This window comes from Geotrypetes seraphini, chromosome 1, assembly GCF_902459505.1.
Source record: "Geotrypetes seraphini chromosome 1, aGeoSer1.1, whole genome shotgun sequence".
Taxonomy (NCBI): Eukaryota; Metazoa; Chordata; class Amphibia; order Gymnophiona; family Dermophiidae; genus Geotrypetes; species Geotrypetes seraphini.
Window position 1 is genome coordinate 492103708 of NC_047084.1, and position 20368 is coordinate 492124075.

General features: G+C 43.6%; 1 protein-coding gene across 3 annotated transcripts in view; it reads left to right on the forward strand.

Annotated features, from left to right (window-relative positions):
• Window positions 1–20368, forward strand: part of PCSK5 (proprotein convertase subtilisin/kexin type 5) — a 767735-nt gene that overhangs the window by 206946 nt on the left and 540421 nt on the right. For all 3 annotated transcript variants that reach the window (XM_033926861.1, XM_033926868.1, XM_033926878.1), the window contains exon 5: window positions 14693–14769. In XM_033926861.1, coding sequence (XP_033782752.1) covers window positions 14693–14769 — 77 coding nt within the window. The remainder of the gene's footprint in view (window positions 1–14692; window positions 14770–20368) is intronic.

A 20368-nucleotide genomic window follows, 5' to 3' on the forward strand; every position in this document is an offset into this window, starting at 1 on the left:
TGCTTCACTAGTAGGCTCTCACAACATTCCACAGAAATCTGTCACAGGATATCTCATTAACTTCTCCAGAAATCAGCACCACAGACTTATTACACAAAGACTGAAAATTTCTCCAGAAATCAGGTTTCAAAAGCAGTTTCACAACTTTGCTTCACCAGTATTCTCTAACAACATTCCACAGAAATCTGTCACAGGATATCTCATTAACTTCTCCAGAAATCAGCACCACAGACTTATTACACAAAGACTGAAAATTTCTCCAGAAATCAGGTTTCAAAATCAGTTTCACAACTTTGCTTCACCAATATTTCTCTTACAACATTTCACAGTAATCTCACAGACAAATTTCCAGCATCAGTTTCACAAATAAAACAATTCTTCACATCAGCCGGAAAGAAATATTTTCACCCTTGGATAAATGCCAGAATCTATATATCAAACTAGAGAATGACACGGTGACGGTTTACCCGCGGCCACCGCATTTAAGCCGCGGGTCACCGCCGAAAACGGGGAAGAAAAATAGCAGTCGCTGCGGTGACGGGGACAAGGCCATTCACCGACCGCGGAAACGGTGAACAGGTTTGTCCCCGCGGGCCAATGTACCCCCTTCTAGGAACCGCTATTTCACCGTGCTCCTCATTTGTCATTTCAACCCTTCCTGCCAATCGCAGCAGAAGGGTACCCAACCCCTCCTGCCGGTCCTCCCAATGGCCTCCCCTAAGATCGCCGGCAGGAGGGTACCCAACCCCTCCTGCTGGACCCCCCCCCCAACGAACCCTCCCACCCCGGAACCCCCTTAGTCTTACTTTTCAAGTTGGACCGGACAGCTCCTCGCTCGTCTGGCCAGCAGGCCTGCCTCCGTCCAAATGAGGCGGGCCCGCCCCTCCCCTCCCCTCCCCTGCCTCCCAATGGCCTCCCCTAAGATCGCCGGCAGGAGGGTACCCAACCCCTCCTGCTGGACCCCCCCCCCAACGAACCCTCCCACCCCGGAACCCCCTTAGTCTTACTTTTCAAGTTGGACCGGACAGCTCCTCGCTCGTCTGGCCAGCAGGCCTGCCTCCGTCCAAATGAGGCGGGCCCGCCCCTCCCCTCCCCTGCCTAACCCACAGGATCCTAGGGCCTGATTGGCCCAAGCACCTAAGGCCCCTCCTATAGCGGGAGTGGCTTTAGGTGCCTAGACCAATCAGGCCCTAGGATCCTGTGGGTTGGGCAGGGTAGGGGCGGGCCCGCCTCATTTGGACGGAGGCAGGCCTGCTGGCCAGACGAGCGAGGAGCTGTCCGGTCCAACTTGAAAAGTAAGACTAAGGGGGTTCCGGGGTGGGAGGGTTCGTTGGGGGGGGGTCCAGCAGGAGGGGTTGGGTACCCTCCTGCCGGCGATCTTAGGGGAGGCCATTGGGAGGCAGGGGAGGGGAGGGGAGGGGCGGGCCCGCCTCATTTGGACGGAGGCAGGCCTGCTGGCCAGACGAGCGAGGAGCTGTCCGGTCCAACTTGAAAAGTAAGACTAAGGGGGTTCCGGGGTGGGAGGGTTCGTTGGGGGGGGGGGGTCCAGCAGGAGGGGTTGGGTACCCTCCTGCCGGCGATCTTAGGGGAGGCCATTGGGAGGACCGGCAGGAGGGGTTGGGTACCCTTCTGCTGCGATTGTCGGGAGGGCCGTTGGGGGGGTCTACAGGAGGGGTTGGGTGCCCTCCTGCCATGATCGCTGGGGGGAGGGGAGACTTGCAGCCGTAGCCGCGGTCACTATGCTAATCACGGCAGCATTTAAAGTACATGTCGTGTTTGTTTTTGCATTGCTAGCCCCATGGGTGGTGGAAGATTAGTGATTGAAAAACTGTATGAAAAATAACTATTTTAAATTTAGTGATCAAAATGTGTCAGTTTTGAGAATTTTTATTAATTAATTTTTTCTCTGCGTGTTTTGTTTTTGTATAGTTATTAACTAATATTTAACTAAGTTTTAAAGTTTTAAAGAATGTTTCCTTTATACGTAAATAAAGAAAAGTGAATGGGATTGCAGTGGCGGTGACGGGGCGGTGAATGGGGTGGCAGTGGCGGTGACGGGGCGGTGAAGAGGATGGTGAGACGGGGACGGGGCGGTGACGGGGTTGGTGAGACGGGGACGGGGCGGTGACGGGGATGGTGAGACGGGGACGGGGCGGTGACGGGGACCAATTTTTTCACCGTGTCATTCTCTATATCAAACCTCAACTTCAACCAAAACCTCCAATTCCTTTTCAAAATTCAATAAAACCAGATATAATTACCTTCTCACAAGGCACAGAAACTAAAACACCTCTACACAGAATCAAGTCACCCTCCCAACTGTCAAATCTGCCAGTTAAAATGTTCACCCAGCTAATGCTGATTTCAGAGTCTGCTCTAGTACAGCATATTCTTGACTGATGGGTGACCTCCAAACTAACAAAAAGAGGGATGGAGGGAAGGTTGGCCATTAGGAAAACAAATTTTGCAAAACAGATTGGCCGAAGTGTCCATCCCGTCTGGAAAAAGCATCCAGACAATAATGAGATGTAAAAGTATGAACTGAGGACCAAGTAGCAGCCTTGCAGATTTCCTCAATAGGGGTAGAACGGAGGAAAGCTACAGATGCTGCCATAGCTCGGACTCTATGGGCCGTGACAGAACCTTCCAGTGTCAGTCCGGTCTGAGCATAACAGAATGAAATGCACGCTGCCAGCCAATTAGACAACGTACGTTTAGAAACAGGACGTCCCAATTTATTTGGATCAAAGGACAGAAAGAGTTGGGGAGCTGATCTGTGGGGCTTAGTACGCTCTAAATAGTAAGCTAGAGCCCTCTTACAGTCCAAAGTATGTAGAGCCTGTTCTCCAGAATGCGAGTGAGGTTTCGGAAAGAAGACAGGCAGAACAATGGATTGGTTGAGATAAAATTCAGAGACAACCTTAGGGAGAAACTTTGGATGTGTACGCAGAACCACCTTGTCATGATGGAAGATTGTAAAAGGTGGATCCGCAACTAGTGCATGTAGCTCACTGACCCTCCTGGCAGAGGTAAGAGCAATAAGGAAAAGTACCTTCCAAGTGAGGAACTTGAAAGAAGCTGTAGCCAAGGGTTCAAATGGAGGCTTCATTAAAGCGGAAAGAACTACATTGAGATCCCAGATAACAGGAGGGGCTTTAAGAGGTGGTTTCACATTAAAAAGACCCCGCATGAACCTGGACACCAAGGGATGAGCTGAGAGGATTTTTCCATGGACTGGCTCATGAAAAGCCGCAATAGCACTGAGGTGGACTCTGATTGAAGTGGATTTGAGACCAGAGTCTGACAACGAAAGAAGATAGTCCAACAAGGTCTCCACTGCAAGGGAAGTGGGATCATGATGATGAAGAAGACACCAGGAAGAAAAACGTGTCCACTTCTGATGGTAACATTGCAGAGTGGCCGGCTTCCTGGAGGCATTCAGAATTGAACGAACAGGCTGAGACAAAAGCGAATCACTCGAAGTCAGCCCGAGAGATACCAAGCTGTCAGGTGCAGAGACTGGAGGTTGGGATGTAGAAGGGTTTCCTGATGCTGTGTAAGCAGAGAAGGAAATAGTGGAAGAAGAAAAGGTTCCTTGGAATTGAGTTGAAGTAGAAGGGAGAACCAATGTTGCCTGGGCCACCTCGGAGCAATCAGAATCATGGTGGCTCGTTCCCTCTTGAGCTTGAACAAGGTCCTCAACATGAGAGGGAGAGGAGGGAAAGCATACAGGAACAGATTTGACCAATCTAGGAGAAACGCATCCGCTGCCAGACTGAGGCGAGTAGAGTCTGGAGCAGAAAAGGGGCAGCTGGTGATTGTGAGGGGCTGCAAAGAGGTCTATCTGAGGAGTGCCCCATTGAGCGAAGATGGACTGTAGAGTTACAGGATCGAGTGTCCACTCGTGAGGTTGGAGAATTCTGCTGAGTTTGTCTGCTAAGGAATTCTTTTCTCCCTGAATGTAAATCGCTTTCAGGAATAGATGATGATTTATGGCCCAAGTCCAGATTTTCTGGGCTTCCTGGCACAAGAGGCGAGAGCCCGTTCCACCTTGCTTGTTGATGTAGTACATCGCCACCTGATTGTCTGTGCACAGGAGAAGAACTTGAGGGAAGAGAAGATGTTGGAAAGCCTTGAGGGCATAAAACATCGCTCTGAGTTCCAGGAAATTGATGTGATGCTTCTTTTCCTGGGCTGTCCAAAGGCCTTGAGTTTGGAACTCATTCAAATGAGCTCCCCAAGCATACGGGGAGGCATCGGTTGTGATGACTAGTTGATGAGGAGGTAGATGGAACAGAAGACCTCTGGATAGATTTGAGGATACCAACCACCATTGTAGAGACTGACGAAGAGATGATGTCACAGATATGTGATGTGAGCAAGGATCCGTCGCTTGGGACCACTGGGTAACAAGGGTCCATTGAGGTGTGCGCAGGTGAAGACGTGCCAGAGGGGTGACATGCACTGTTGAAGCCATGTGTCCCAATAGTATCATCATTTGTTTGGCAGAGATGGAACTTTGAGGAAGAACCTGTTGACACAAAACTTGAAGAGTGTGGAGCCGGTTGGACGGCAGGAATGCTCTCATGAGGATCGTGTCCAGCACCGCTCCAATGAATTGAAGTCTCTGAGTGGGGATGAGATGAGATTTGGGAAAATTGACCTCGAACCCCAGAATCTGTAAGAACAAGATGGTTTGATTGGTGGCCAGTAGCACTGTTTGAGGAGAATTGGCCTTTATCAACCAATCGTCCAGGTAAGGGAAAACTTGCAGATGATGTGAACGAAGGAAAGCAGCCACCACAATCAGACATTTGGTGAACACTCTTGGAGATGAAGCAAGTCTGAAGGGGAGAACTTTGTATTGGTAATGACAGTGATTGATCATGAAGCGGAGATACTGTCTGGAGGCTAGATGGATGGGAATATGAGTGTAAGCCTCCTTGAGGTCGAGGGAGCATAGCCATTCGCCCTGATTGAGAAGAGGATAACGAGTTGCTAAAGAAAGCATCTTGAATTTCTCCTTGACCAAGCATTTGTTGAGATCTCGAAGATCTAAAATGGGCCTGAGATCTCCTGTTTTCTTTGGAACTAGAAAGTAACGGGAGTAAAATCCCTGTCCTTTCTGGTCCAGAGGAACTTCTTCTATGGCGTTTAGAAGAAGGAGGGATTGACCTCTTGTATCAGGAGAGAGGATTGATGAGTGTTCAAAGCAGACTCTTTTGGCAGACTTTGATCGGGATAAGTCTGGAAGTTGAGAGAGTAGCCGTGGCGGATGATGTTGAGGACCCATTGGTCGGATGTAATGATCTCCCAACGGCTGAGATAATGGGTCAGGCGCCCTCCTATCGGTTGGGGAAGATGGGCAGATGGTGTAATATTGGCTATGCTCAGGAGAAACACGTCAAAAGGGTTGGGTAGACTTTTGAGGTGGTGGAGGTTTCTGTTGCTGTTGCGCCTGCCTCTGAGGTTGACGTTGTTGTTGCTGTCGTTGACGTCTAGGCTGTTGAGTAGCCTGAGGCAAGGGGCGAGCAGCATAGCGGCGTTGGTAGGCCGATTGTTGTCGGAAAGGCCTAGTAGGGGGAGTCTTCTTTTTATTCTTTAGGAGAGTATCCCAACGTGTCTCATGCGCCGTTAGTTTCTGTGTGGTGGAATCCATGGAATCACCAAACAGCTCATCCCCTAAGCAAGGTGCATTTGCTAGACGGTCTTGGTGGTTTACCTCTAGTTCTGAGACCCTGAGCCATGCCAACCTGCGCATAGCCACTGACATAGCCGTGGCTCTAGAAGTCAATTCAAAGGTGTCATAAATTGATCTTACTAGAAACTTCCTCAACTGGAGAAGAGAGGAAGTACAGGTGTTAAAAGTAGATTTTTTGCAATCAGGCAGATATTTCTCAAAAGTAGAAATTGTTTGGATTAAATGCTTCAAATAAAATGAGAAATGAAAAGCATAATTTCCTGATCTGTTGGCTAGCATGGCGTTTTGATATAACCGCTTGCCAAATTTGTCCATTGATTTTCCCTCTCTGCCAGGAGGGACTGAGGCATACACATTAGCTCCCGCTGATTTCTTTAAAGTGGATTCCACTAAAAGAGACTCATGCGGGAGTTGGGGTTTATCAAACCCAGGAATAGGTATCACCCTGTATAAGGAATCCAGTTTTCGAGGGGCTCCAGGGACAGTCAGGGGAGTCTCAAGGTTTTTATAAAACGTTTCTCTCAATATATCATGGAGAGGAAGTTTAAGAAATTCCCTTGGAGGCTGGTCAAAGTCCAATGCATCAAGAAATGCCTTAGATTTCTTTGACTCAGCCTCCAAGGGAATAGACAAAGATTCACACATTTCCTTTAAGAAAGATGGAAAAGATGTGGAATCCAGATGAGAAGAGGGATTTGTAACCAGCCGTTCCTCCTCATCAGAAGAGCATTCACCTTCAGACAGAAAGGGCTCTTCAGAATGTCCCCATAAGTCAGGATCCCTAACCTGAGAGTCACGGTGTCGAGACTCTGGTGTGGAGGGTTCCAGGTGTCGGGTTTTATGAGTAGACTTGCCCGACCTCATGGATACGGTACCAGGCGATGCAACCTGTTGTGCTGGTACCGAGGTTTGTACCGCCTGGTGATGAGATTTTGGTTCTGGAGCTAAAACCGGCATCGAAGTCGATGAGGTGGTAAGAACCGGTACCGATAAAGTGGATGCCGATAAAAGAGGGCGTTCCACCATCGGTACCGGTGGCTCCGACCGGACCGGAACTGGAAGGTTCTGGGGTAAAAGGGCAGGAAGTAGCTGTTGGAGTTGCTCTCTCAGCTGTACCTGCAGAACAGCGGCAATACGCTTGTCCAGCGAAGGCACCGGTACCGCTTTTTTCTTCTGCGGTACCTTGGGTGCCGCTCGACACTCCGACGAAGAACCCGATGTCGAGGGGCTAACTTCGATCGGAGCGGAGCGCTTCCGTGGACGCCTCGCGGTCGGCAGGATTGGACTCACTGCAGTGGAGACCGGAGGACGCTCCAGCGGGGAAGGCTTCTTAGCCGGCTTACCTGCTGGATGCGATGCCGGCGCGGTGTCGATGAAGTCGGTGCCGATTGAGATTGAACCGATGTCGGTGCTGGTACGGTGGAATCGGACATCTCGGCACCGAAGAGTAACCGCTGCTGGATTTGGCGGTTTTTAAGTGTTCTTTTTTTCAAAGTTGCACAGCGGGTGCAAGTGGACGCTTGATGGTCGGGACCAAGACACTGCAGACACCAGTTATGCGGGTCTGTCAGTGAAATTGGCCTAGCGCACCGCTGGCACTTTTTAAACCCGGGCTGAGGGGGCATGAAAGTAAAGACAGCCTCTGCCAAATCGAAGGCCGAGGCTTCGATTGTGACAACAGGCCCCGCCGGGGCGAAACGAAACTGAAAAAAGAAATTAAGTAAAGTTTTTTGTTTTTTTTAAAGAAAAAACAAAAGAAATAAAGAAATCTTTATTTCAAGGGAGGTTTACGCGAGCGGGAAGAGCACAAAAAAATGTCTTCAACGGCCGTTGAGAAAACGCGTCTTCTTAGCTCCGCGGAAACTAAGAAACTGGGGACCGCGCGCCTCTGTCGGGCGGGAAGGCACTCGCGCGTGCGCGGTGCGGCCTACCAGAACTTTCCAAGTTCTTAGAGTGCAATCACTCTAAAATTGTCCGTACCGGGGCTCCGTCGGTGCCGTCACCCATCAGTCAAGAATATCTGCCTGCTGTCCCTGGATAACACCTGTTACGGTAAGTAACTGTGCTTTTTCACCCTTGGATAAATGCCAGAATCTATATATCAAACCTCAACTTCAACCAAAACCTCCAATTCCTTTTCAAAATTCAATAAAACCAGATATAATTACCTTCTCACAAGGCACAGAAACTAAAACACCTCTACACAGAATCAAGTCACCCTCCCAACTGTCAAATCTGCCAGTTAAAATGTTCACCCAGCTAATGCTGATTTCAGAGTCTGCACTAGTACAGCAAACCTGTGCAGGAAATCAGCAACAGAAAACATCAAAACTGCACCAATACAAACAATGCACAAACCTAACTTCTCAAAATAGGAAAAAACACAGATCTTACCATTCCAGACTTTCTTTACTTTAAAAACCCTTTAAAATCTTCTTTAAACTCTGTTTTTCTCACTCAGATAACTTTTAAACTTTTAACCCTGGTTACATAAATTAAGAAATGCTATAGAGATATGAAAGTAAATGTCCAGAATCCATTTCAGTCATTAATCTTGGACAGAATTTGAAAAATAAAAGAAAATACTCTTCAATGAATAGATCACCAAACAAGGAAAAACAAGTGGCAAATGCATAACTACATTTACTCCAGGAACTCTTTGATCTAAACTGGACACATGAATGGATAAGCAGAGGAGAATTGAAATCTAAGCATGAGTTCTCAAACAAAATCAGAGAAATTTATCACAAAGTTTGAAAAATCCTAAAGTTCGCATCAGAGAGGAGATCAAAAGTTCAATCTAAAAGGAAAGAAAAAAATTAAGAAAATCAAAGGGAAATAATACCCTTATAATCTGAGCCTCCAACCCTGGATCATCAGCTTTTTATATTTTGCCATTTCCACTGTTTTTCTGCCACTTTTAGGGCCCCTTTTACTAAGGTGCATTAGGGCCTTAACGTGTGGAATAGCGCACGCTAAATTGCCGCACACACTTGACCTTAAAGCGTACCACGCGGTAATTTTGTGCTTGCGCTAAAAACGCCACCGCACCTTAGTAAAAGGAGCCCTTTGTGTCTTGTGGAAATTGTATGGTTTTTCTTCTTTTTGTGGATTTCAAATGTGGCATAAACATTCCTGTCATTTTGGGTGCCATAGCCTTAATTAAAAAAAAAAAAAAAATCAGTACCCCTTGATAAATTATTTATACATGTTACATCCTATAAATTCCAGAAAGAAGGTCTTTGACACAATGTCCGTACCACATAAATAAAGCCAGACAGACCTACAACACATTACGAAAATCAATTAAAACCGTTCTATTTGGCAAATTCCTTGCTTAATCAGATCACCTCTCTCAGGTATTTTTTTTTTTTCTTCCCCTTATAACCCCATTGTATTATGTAACATCTTTCTTCTCTCATGTATTCTTTCCCCATGCTTCTCCAATTCATGATGTAACTTCCTTCTTCTTGCATTTTGTAATTCGCTGATTGTCCAGCCTTCTTTCTATGTGAACCGCCTAGAAGTCAGTTTGACTGTGGCGGTATAGAAAAATTAAGTTATTATTATTATTATTATCACTATGACAAGTGTTAGTGGAACGACGGGAATCATAGTCCACACATACACTAACTTGAGACTGAGGTTCATTACTGGCCTGCATGCCCAAAACAAACCCATTTGGAGACACTGCCCCCTTGAGATAGGTTACTCATATTACTGCCCCCTAGTGCTGATACAAATGGGTTTAACATACTGTAATGTTCCACTGATTTCATGAAAGCTTCAGCCTTTCAGCAATACAGTTTTCCTATGACCTTCCATACACCTCTTGTACACAAGTATGTTATCATATACAATATACTATGAGTACCGCAGCTCTTTTGAATGCTTTTTTTTTTAATGGAAAACATTTCTCTGATACTATTCAATTTGCCTCAGTGGTGACATTAATTTTGAAATGCCAGCTTTATGCTGCTGTGGTTAGACACCAGATCATTTGAGGTAGTTGTGGTACTTAGCTTTGAACAAAGAGAAGATTAGAAAGAAAAACTTGTCATGTCAGTGCACCACATGCGGCCACATCAGTTAAGTGAAGGCAGACAGAGCAGAAGCTTTTAGCACTTGGAAGAATGAGGTCAGAAAAATGCAGATTAGTCCATCTATGGTATTCAATGAGGATCTTTTTTTTTTTTTTTGCCCTTTTTATCTCTGATTACACAGCAAATAAGCAATGCTTTGATCAGATTGACATTACTTCTCGGTGTATCACAAATATTGTTTCTCCCAACCTATAGCGTTGTAGCTAATATTTGACTGCTCTCAGCAAACTACAGTATATTTATACAGTCACACATGACTAACACAGTTTATCTGAGGTGTCTGCTAGTCTTTCTAACCCAATGCACCTAGAAAAAGTACAGATCGTTCAAATATGTTTTACACTGAAAATTTCTCTTCTAAAATAGACATAACTACAGGAGGCGTTCTGATGTTCATATCCACTGAGCTTGATATATTGACTATATTTAAAAAAAATAGATTCAAGGCTTATTTTTGCTATATATCTCAACAGTTTTTGAAATCACCAGTGCGTATATTTCCTGATTTATCTAGAACAACCCAGGGTAGAAGAAGGGAATTCTTAGGGTTTAAACCCAGAGTTCTTGGCCTGGGAGGCTCATTTTTGTTAAAATGTCGATGATTTTGTTACTCTCTAGGAGGACATAATTATTTGTTTACGGATTCCAAACAATTTATTTTGGCAAGGGAAAATCTTGTAATAGTTTTAACTGTCCCATGGAGACACCTTAGCCAGCTTGTCGTAGGATAATCGGACCCCTTCCAAGATGCGAAGTAATTTCCTAAATTTTCTTTTTTATTTGGTCTGAGCAAGTAGATTTCTCAGATGGCTTCTCTTATATTGTGGGCTAAAGATGTGGTCTTTATTCCTTGATGTTTAGTTTATTTCCTTTATAATAGTGTAATGTATTCCTTTCATTTATGCTGTCAATTAAAAAAATAGATTCAAGCCAATTTTGGGCACATGTTAGGATAGTATGAAACTCCTGTAAGGGGTGTGTGTATGTGTAAGGCAAGGGTTTAATACTGTAATTGTTAAATTGTACTTGCTGTACACTGCCTTGGGTGAATCTCTTCATAAAGGTGGTTAATAAATCCAAACAAATAAAAAAATATGGTGTTTTGTCTATTTTGGTTTACAATAAAATGTATGAGCTTAGGTAAAAGTTCTGCAACTTGAAAATTTCTTGGCAAGCCAAGAGATGGGTTTCTGCAGCAGGCTCTCTACAGTTGCCTAATGCAGTGGTTCCCAACCCTGTCCTGGAGGAACAGCAGGCCAATTGGGTTTTCAGGCTAGCCCTAATGAATATGCATGAAGCAAATTTGCATGCCTATCACTTCCATCATATGCAAATCTCTCTCATGCATATTCATTAGGGCTAGCCTGAAAACCCGATTGGCCTGGTGTTCCTCCAGGACAGGGTTGGGAATCACTGGCCTAATGCATGGTCATTAAAAAAAAACGCCATCTAAAGCTGCATAGTAATTGAAAAGGTGTTTTTGCTAAAATGTTAGTTCTTTACCCAAACCAATCCCCTCCCCCCACCTTGGATTCTCAATAAGCTTTTAGATAACTACCAGGCCGTAGTTGTCTGTCTACCTGTACATAAAGGGAGATAGTTATCAAGGTGTGTTAGCCATAATGTATATCAGGGATCTCAAAGTCCCTCCTTGAGGGCTGCAATCCAGTCGGGTTTTCAGGATTTCCCCAATGAATATGCATGAGATCTGTGTGCATGCATTGCTTTCAATGCATATTCATTGGGGAAATCCTGAAAACTCGACTGGATTGTGGCCCTCAAGGAGGGACTTTGAGATCCCTGATGTATATGATTTGTCCCTTAACACATGAAGGGAATTGACTTAGTAATCTAATGTAATGTAATTTATTTCTTATATACCGCTAATCCGTTAGGTTCTAAGCGGTTTACAGAAAATATACATTAAAATTATAAGTAAGAAAGGTACTTAGAAATTCCCTTACTGTCCCGAAGGCTCACAATCTAACTAAAGTATCTGGAGAGTAATAAATAGAGATAGAGGAAAAAATAAGAAAATAAACATTCTAACAAGACTGCATTGATCTAAGTACTTTGGAAGGTAGAAGAGAGGAGAGAAAGGAATAGATTCAGAAGGAAGAACCGTTGAACAATAGAATTCTGGAGAAATTTAAATGATAAAAATAGAACAAAACAAAACAAATGGCAAAACAATGAATAAGATTAAAAATAATTCATAAACTGGAAATAAAAATAAAACATTAGTAGAGAAAGAGAGATTGTTCACCCTCTCCAAGGTGGAGAGAACGAGAGGGCACTCGCTAAAGTTAAAAGGGGATAGACTCACTACAAACGTAAGGAAGTTCTTCTTCACCCAGAGAGTGGTAGAAATCTGGAGCGCTCTTCCGGAGGCTGTTATAGGAGAAAACACCCTCCAGGGATTCAAGAAAAGGTTTGATAAGTTCCTGCTGAACCAGAACGTATGCAGGTAAGGCTAGACTCAAATAGGTCACTGTTCTTTGACCTAAGGACCACCGCATGAGCGGGCTGCTGGGCACGATGGACCACTGGTCTGACCTAGCAGCGGCAAATCTTATGTTCTTATATTACGGGAGTGTACACTAGCTTGTTGCTGCAGGTTACATAGTAAAGAAATGCAAAGCATAGAATTGCATGCAAAACTGTGTATTTATTATATAAATGAATAACATGGTTAGTCCTCACCAGCAAGAAGCTGGCAGTATTGTTCTCTCCTGGGAGCATTAACCTGCAAAGCTATGGCCTGATGCTCCAGGGCTATTTTTAAGGGGGCCAGTACCTATAGTGGGAAGCTGGCCCCCTTCCAACTTTGAATGATATTGCCCTATAGCAAAGACCCCACCAAGTACTTCCCCCCACCCAAAGCTAACCCCTTAAGTAGTTCTCCTGGGCTCAGAAGAGCCCTCCAAATATTTTTGCACCTCATTGTGAAGACCCCCCCCTCCCATGACATCCCCCCACTTGGGCTAAGGTGACTCTGTGGGACAGTTAAACTATTACAGGATTTTCCCTTGCCAAAATAAATGACATCCCCCCACCCTGGAGAAACCCACCCCCAAGTACAACCAAAGCACCACCACCCTCTATTAGCACCCCTTTCCACCCCTGAGTTCTCTTAATCCCTGTTGTCTAGTATTTTGGAACAGGCGCAATCCCCACTCACTCCTGCCCCTTGTAACTCTGGGTTCAAAGTATGTTCTTACAGCATTTATGCTAAGGGTCAAAATGTTGTGTAAGGGTCTTTTGCATATGCTAACTTACATGGTGCCTGTTAAAATACATTATCAAACAAAAAAACAAAAAATCCCACTATAATAGACTGTGATATCTCTTAAAGTACAGCCATGGTAAACTCTGCCATGCTGGCATCACAGCAAATGCCAATTCAGTAATTACATATTGTGGAAATGGATTGGTTTGAAAATGAGCAGATTCCGTGCAGGTAAAGGGTGTTGACTGTACCTTGGAGTTTGTGCATGGTAACTTCTGTGCACTCTTATAGCTGTAGAGAGCAAAGATGCACTCACAATCTCCCATCTGTTATTTACTAAACATTTAGGGCCTCGTCTATTAAACTGCGCTAGTAGTTTCTAGGGAGCCGCGCTGCTCCCGACGGTCAAAGAGTTCCTATGAGTGTCGGGAGCAGCGCGGGCAATTCAGTGCGGCTCTCTGCGCTAAAAACTGCTAGCGTAGTTTAATAGAAGAGGGGGTAACTGAAGGGTACAAGTTAGCATAAACCAACATTGATCAGCACTGAGGTGCAATGCCAAACATGCTGTCTTGTGTTAAAAAAAAAAAAAAAAAAAAGTAGGAGGCATATCTAAGTTGTCATATCTTGACATCTTTCTCTTATTGGATAATGTTATCAAATGGCACCCCTCCCTCAAGCACCGAGGCTTAGCGCTTTACAAATTCAAAACACAAATGAAATTTTAAATAGGTTCATAGGTTTCAGTTAATTAGCTGTTTAAAAATATATATATGTATGCTTTTGTTTGAAAAAAATATCTATTTAGATCTTAGGAATTTCCCCTGGCGTTGTGGCATAAAGTCTGCCTGTCTGCTCATGTTGCAGATGGGCGGTTTCTGTGCCGTGATGCCAAGTGAAAAAAACTGCTTCTCTCTGCAAGGCCACCCTGTTTTCAACCACCTGAGAATATGCAGCAATTTGCAAGTGTTCACAGAAAACACTTCCAAAGTAGTTGTAATGCCTCTGTACTATCCATGGCACGGCATGGCTGCAGATGGCTAGTGGCTATAAAGCACTGTTCTCAATGCAAGGCCTGGGGGGGCCTATGGCAGCCCCTGACCTCTGGAGCAGTCCCCATTTGTGTTCTGTTCCTTTTCTGCTTTTCTCTGCCCAAGCTCAGCACAGGAAGGAGGAAGTGGATGATAGGAAGGATGGTTGAAGGATAAGGTATTTATCACCAGATGAAGAAAATACATTTAGAAATTGCATGAGAATATCGCCAATGAAAAGTTTAAAGGCAGGCTGGCTGCCCCTTATAGAAAGATACTTGGGTAGCTCTCCTTAAACTCATTTGCATCCAAAGTGGCCCCAAGTTAAAAATTACACAAAATGGCTGCTATAGTGTGTCAAATACCACCCAGTTAGTACAAGAGCTATTCCTGAATATTATTAGCTGTCTTCAATTTCTTCATTAAAAAGGGCAATTTCTAAAATAATAAATACATTTCTTTTGAGTAGATAATCTCTTTCTAATTGGGTACACAGTTCTCACAAAACAGCAGGAATGTTAGTTAACCTAATTATTTGCATGTAGAAACCTGTTTAAGAATGTATGAGCCACACCAGGCAATGGCTAATTAATGAGATTCCATGATTCTTTTTCTCTCATTACGGCTATAGGATTCACAAGCCAGCTTCGATGTCAACAGCGATGACTTTGATCCCATGCCTCGGTATGATGCCAGCAACGAAAACAAGTAAGGCCTGAGCACAGTGGCATTTCCAGGGCAGTGCCTCAGGGTTGACATCTCGATACATTTGCTGCTGTCTTCTGCATTATTTCTGTTATCAGCTGCTTTATATCTGTTTTTATAATTGACATCTTACATATGTTGACTATCAGATAAAGATAGATAATGGCCATTCTCTGATGTGGACATCATTGTGGCCAGGCACCGTAGTGGGAAGGAGTCAAAGCACATGAGTGGAAATCTTCAGTAAGAAGTCATTTAAAGTTGTTTTATGTGTGGTGGTAATGGCAAGTGGTGAGATTGGAAGGAGGAGATCAGGGCCCCCATCCTTAATTTCTGCCCTGGGCCCCAGCATGTCTAAAACCGGCCCTGGAAAAAGGCAGTGGATATAGCATTTAAAAGTAGAAAAAATACTCCACATAGGCAGAAGAGGATGTGCAGCGTTATTGGGGGAAACAAAGGGAGGTAGGAAAGGAGGTTAGAAGAGCAAAGGGCAAAATGGAAGAGAAAATTGTTTCATCTCCCATGTTTTGGAGAACATATCACATGTATTTACTTATGTAAGGGAGAAGTATAAAAACCATATAAGGCAGTGTATCACAAACTATGTGCTGTGAGAGGCACATCATGTAGGCAAGTCAGCCAGCGCCTCTCCTCCAGTATAGTAATTTCAGGGCTAACAAGCTCAGGACCCTATCTGGAGAGCCTCTTCGCATGCGCGGACTTTAACATGATGACATCACACATGTGTATGATGACATCATCGCGTCAATATCTGCACATGCACGGAGACCTTCCAGCCGCGGACCTGAGTTTAGTGTGCTGCAGCTTGGAAAAGTTTACAAGACACTGATATAAGGAATAGGACCAGTAAAAGACAGAAGCCGTGAATAGGTTTTTGCTTGGTATTTACAGAAGGGGTTGGTGATGGACCTAAGATAGGAAATAGCATAAAGAAATGTGAAATAATTACAAACCAGATTACAGGAAGAAGTACTTTACTGTTTATACAACACTTGATTACCTCCCCCCCCAATTCACCAAACATATTCACTTAAAATATTAAAACCTATTCATTAAACTATTTCTCCATAGTAACTCAATATGTGTGACTGTTAACCACACAGGTATACCTATCATTCTAACCACAGGATCAATTAAGAGGAAAGGCTTGGCCAAACAACCCACCCTTGATCTTCAGACAAATTAATTATTTTCTTGTCACAAATCCAGTTCCTTGTATATGGTAACATAACCCTGTAAGATACTTGCTGCAATTGATGCTGTGAAGACTTAAGATATATCTTTGGCACATAAAGACATGGATTCTCTGCCAGATATCTATTATCTGTTTGCTGTTATATACTGATTTCCTCTCCTCACCCCCGGGAGCTCAAAGCAGTTTACATCCTAGTAAATACAAAACAGAACAGCATAATAGAATATATTAAGCAGGGCTAGGCACAGTAATGAAATGCAGGGCCTCTGTTTAGATCAGTGGTTCTCAACCATTGTGTCACAAACAGCTGAGAGATATGTCACCAAAATGTTGACAGACGGCATGCTTGTGCTTTTCTTAACAACCATGTGTGCTGCAAGTCGGGGAGAGTTGAGAACCAGGAAGTTGGATATTTGAAATCTCCATAACTGGTTCCCTACTTCTGAAACGAGCCTCAAATGAAAATGTTGCAGCTCACCCCCTGGTATTCCCCACCAATGCATCTGTATTTCCCTTGCATTGTTGTTAGGAACGATTAAATGATATATAGAGGTTTTTTCCTTTGTTCACACAGTTGAATGTCTGTCAGGAGCGTGTGGCACAGTGGTTAAAGCTACAGCCTCAGCACCCTTAAGTTGTGGGTTCAAACCCATGCTGCTCCTTGTGACCCTGGGCAAGTCACTTAATAACCCCCCCATTGCCCCAGGTACATTAGCTGGATTGTGAGCCTGCCAGGACAGATAGGGTAAAATGCTTGAGTACCTGAATAAATTAATGTAAACCGTTCTGAGCTCCCTTGGGAGAACAGTATAGAAAATTGAATGAATGAATGAATAAAATAAATAAATAAAGATGTCACACAACAGAAGAGAGTTTGCGAACCACTGGTCTAAATAGTCTGGTTCCCTCTCTCCTCATTCCTTCTGATCCCTGTAGTACCACTGAGAGATCACACAGCTCTGGGAAGTGCAAGCAGGAGTGAAACATCATTATAATTCCCAACATTTTACCAGCCCCCTTCTCATTTAAAACTGTGAAAACTAAACAAAGAAGCTTGAATTTCACTCTAGATTCAACTAGTGCAAGTAGTGTTAAGACCTCAGCAAAGGTGTAACAAGATCACAACTCTCTTCCTACATCAGTTGAGCTGAGGTATTTTGTAGCAGTCGATGATATTGTAATAACATTTGGTAAACTGCAATACAGCCCATTTCAGTAGTGTAGTTTATTAATAATAATAATAACTTTATTTTTGTATACCGCAATACCACGAGCAGTTCAGAGCGGTTTACAGAGGAAGAGACTGTATATAGATAGCGATGTTATAGAAAAAAGACTTTCAAATTACATTAGCAAGCCAAGAGTAGTCAGGTATATCCGGAAGTATTTCAGAGATACAAAAAGGCAAGAAAGGAGTCAGAGAAATTTATCAAAGAGATAGGTTTTAATTGATTTCCTGAAGGTTTGGTAGGGGGGTGAATTTGAGATAAGGGTGGTTAGACATTTATTCCATTTGCCTGCTTGGAATGACAGTGATCTGTCAAGGAATCTCTTGTAGATACAACCCTTCAGGGAGGGGAAGGCAAACAGATAGGCATAACGTGTGCAAGTGGTGCCTGGAAAGTCAAAATGGTGCAACAGGTAGATTGGGGTGAACCTGTTATGGTTTTGAAGCAGAGGCAGGCAAACTTGAAGATGACCCTTGCCTCAATCGGCAGCCAGTGTAGTTTTCTGTAATACGGGCTTACATGATCTGATTTTTTGAGACCATAAATAAGACGGACGGCAGCATTCTGAAGGACTCTCAATCGTTTGATGGTTTTCTTAAAGGATCCCAAGTATATAATATTGCAGTAATCTAAGATGCTTAAGATTAGAGATTGAACCAGCAGTCGAAAAGAGAGGAAGTCAAAATAGTGTTTGATGGTACGAAGTTTCCAAAGGGTGCAAAAGCATTTTTTAACCTGAGCATTAGTATGGACTTCAAAAGTCAGGCATCGGTCCAGGATGACTCCAAGGATTTTGATAGTGGAATTAATTGGGTAATTTAACCCATTTAATTTCAAAGAGGTATTCTGTAACTTGTAGTTAGGACTTGCCAAGAAAATCTTGGTTTTTTTTCTGGGTTCAGTTTTAATTTGAATTGTATAGTCCATTGTTCTACCTTAATGAGAACAGTTGAGGTGAATTGTTCTGTCTCTTGTGTCAGTGAGGTTATGGGAATGATAATTGTAATGTCATCTGCCATTCTTGCTGCAAAAAGCACCTGACTGTTCCCTTATTTGGTAGCCTAACCTCTAGTGTAGCATCATGAGATTACCAGTAATAATAATAATTTTATTTAATAATAATAATTTTATTTTTGTATACCGCCATACCCAGGGAGTTCTAGGCGGTTCACAACAAATAGATGAATTACATACAGTGCGATTGGGAAAAGAAGAACATAGCAAGGCAATCGAAAGGTCAAAACTAGTTTACATTAACAATTTAGGTGAGGGAAGGGTTAATACAGAGCATTTACAGTATGTACTGTAAGAGAATACAATTGGATTTATGAGAAGGGGGAACAAAGCATGTTAGGTAAGAGGGGGGAGCAACAATCTTGGAAGGGTAGGGAAAAAGTGAAGGAAGAGGTGAGAAGCGTTGAGGAGGGGGAGGGGAGGGTTAAGGGTAGGGGCTGTGGTGTGGCTATTTTGGATGAGGCAGCTGTTGGGGAGAAATGGGTATGTGATATGGGGCATGAGGGGAGAGGGCTTTGTAGTGGACAGCAACCCATTTGTTGGAAGGATCTGGGAGGATGAGGGTAGTAGGTGCCATCAAAAATATATTTTAAAAGGAGAGGAAGTGTAACCGGAGGGTACTTGGAGACAGAGAGCAGATTTTTACTTTTTTTACTATTTTTAAATCTTAATGAAAATCTTAAGATATTCATGAAGATTTAAAAATATTAAAAAAGTAAAAATCTCAAAACTATAAAAAAATTTTTTTAAAATATTTAAAAATTGATTATTATTGGGAGTTTGGGCCGATGATTGAGATATTGACCTGCAACAACCATCAGCAGTCAACTGCCTGAATATAGGGCTCTGAGGTCCATCTCCTTTGTTAAAAGCTAGTACTCTTTATGTGCTAATTATTTGGGTAAATTACTTTGGAAGCCAATAGTTCTATGTAACATTTATGCACCAAACTTTTGTGACCACAGGTTTGTTAATTCTTGTCAAATATATTCTCTCCCTCTCTCTTTTTGATCTTTATACCCATTGGTGGAGCCTGAATAGGATTTGGACTTAAGGGCAAATCATTTGGGATAACATAAGGGAGGGGCTAGACTACCAAGTGCCTGGCCCTGCTTTGTCAGAGTTTAGAATTCGTAGGATCTTACACCCTCAAGCATGAGACTACACATAAGTCCAGAGTCCACAGCTCACTTTTCTCCTGTTGACTACTTTATAGTTAGTAACCAATTGTTTTCCTGTATGTTGGAGACTGACATAGGTCCACTGGTTGTTTTAGGTGCTTGTTCCTAGGATAAGCAGCATAAAATCTGTTTTGCTGCCTGGGATCTAACTAGTACTTGTGACCTGTGTTGGCCACTGTTAGAGACAGGATACTGGACTTGATGGACCTTTGGTCTGTTCCAGTAGGACAACTCTTATGCTCTTATGTTAGGAGCAGGGGTGTAGCTAGGATGGGCCAGCATGGATCTTGCCAGCCCAATCTTGGCTCGGGCCCGCCCAGTTTCTCACAGCATGAGCTTGTGGTAGCACCAGGGCCAGGCTGCAGCACCGGTCCCGCTTGCATCAGCGCCACCTCAGAGGAAAGGCAAGTCGCCGCCTGCTGCAGCTCCAGAGGTAGGGGGTGGGGGAGGATAGGCAGAGCACGATGGTACTCTCGTGAAGTTGTACTCCTCCACTCTTCAGACCTGCCCAAAATTGACTGTGTAGCTATGTTATTGGTTAGGAGTAATGTGGTCACATCACTTTCAACCTTCTATTTGTTATGCTGTAGTATTCTAAATCACTTGGAGCTGGTGCAAACCTTTATTGGTCAGATTACATTACAGACATTACTGTAAACCAGCTTTGATGTTATCATCATGTGGATTACTGAAATAAGACTTACTTTCTTGATGTACTGATAGAGACAGCTTAGTTGTCACAGTTGATGGGCAGCTCCTGAAGGCTGCTTGTATTTGGGGGGATCAGGATCAGTGTTGAATCCAACAGTACCCAAAGGTTTCTGATCTTTGATTTAAGGAAGAGTTCATACCTCCTAAAAGGGATGAAATTTTATTTATTCATTTAAAACATTTATGCCTCGCTTAACTCAAAGAGGCTAACAATAAACCATACATAATGATCAGTGACAAACACCTTATCT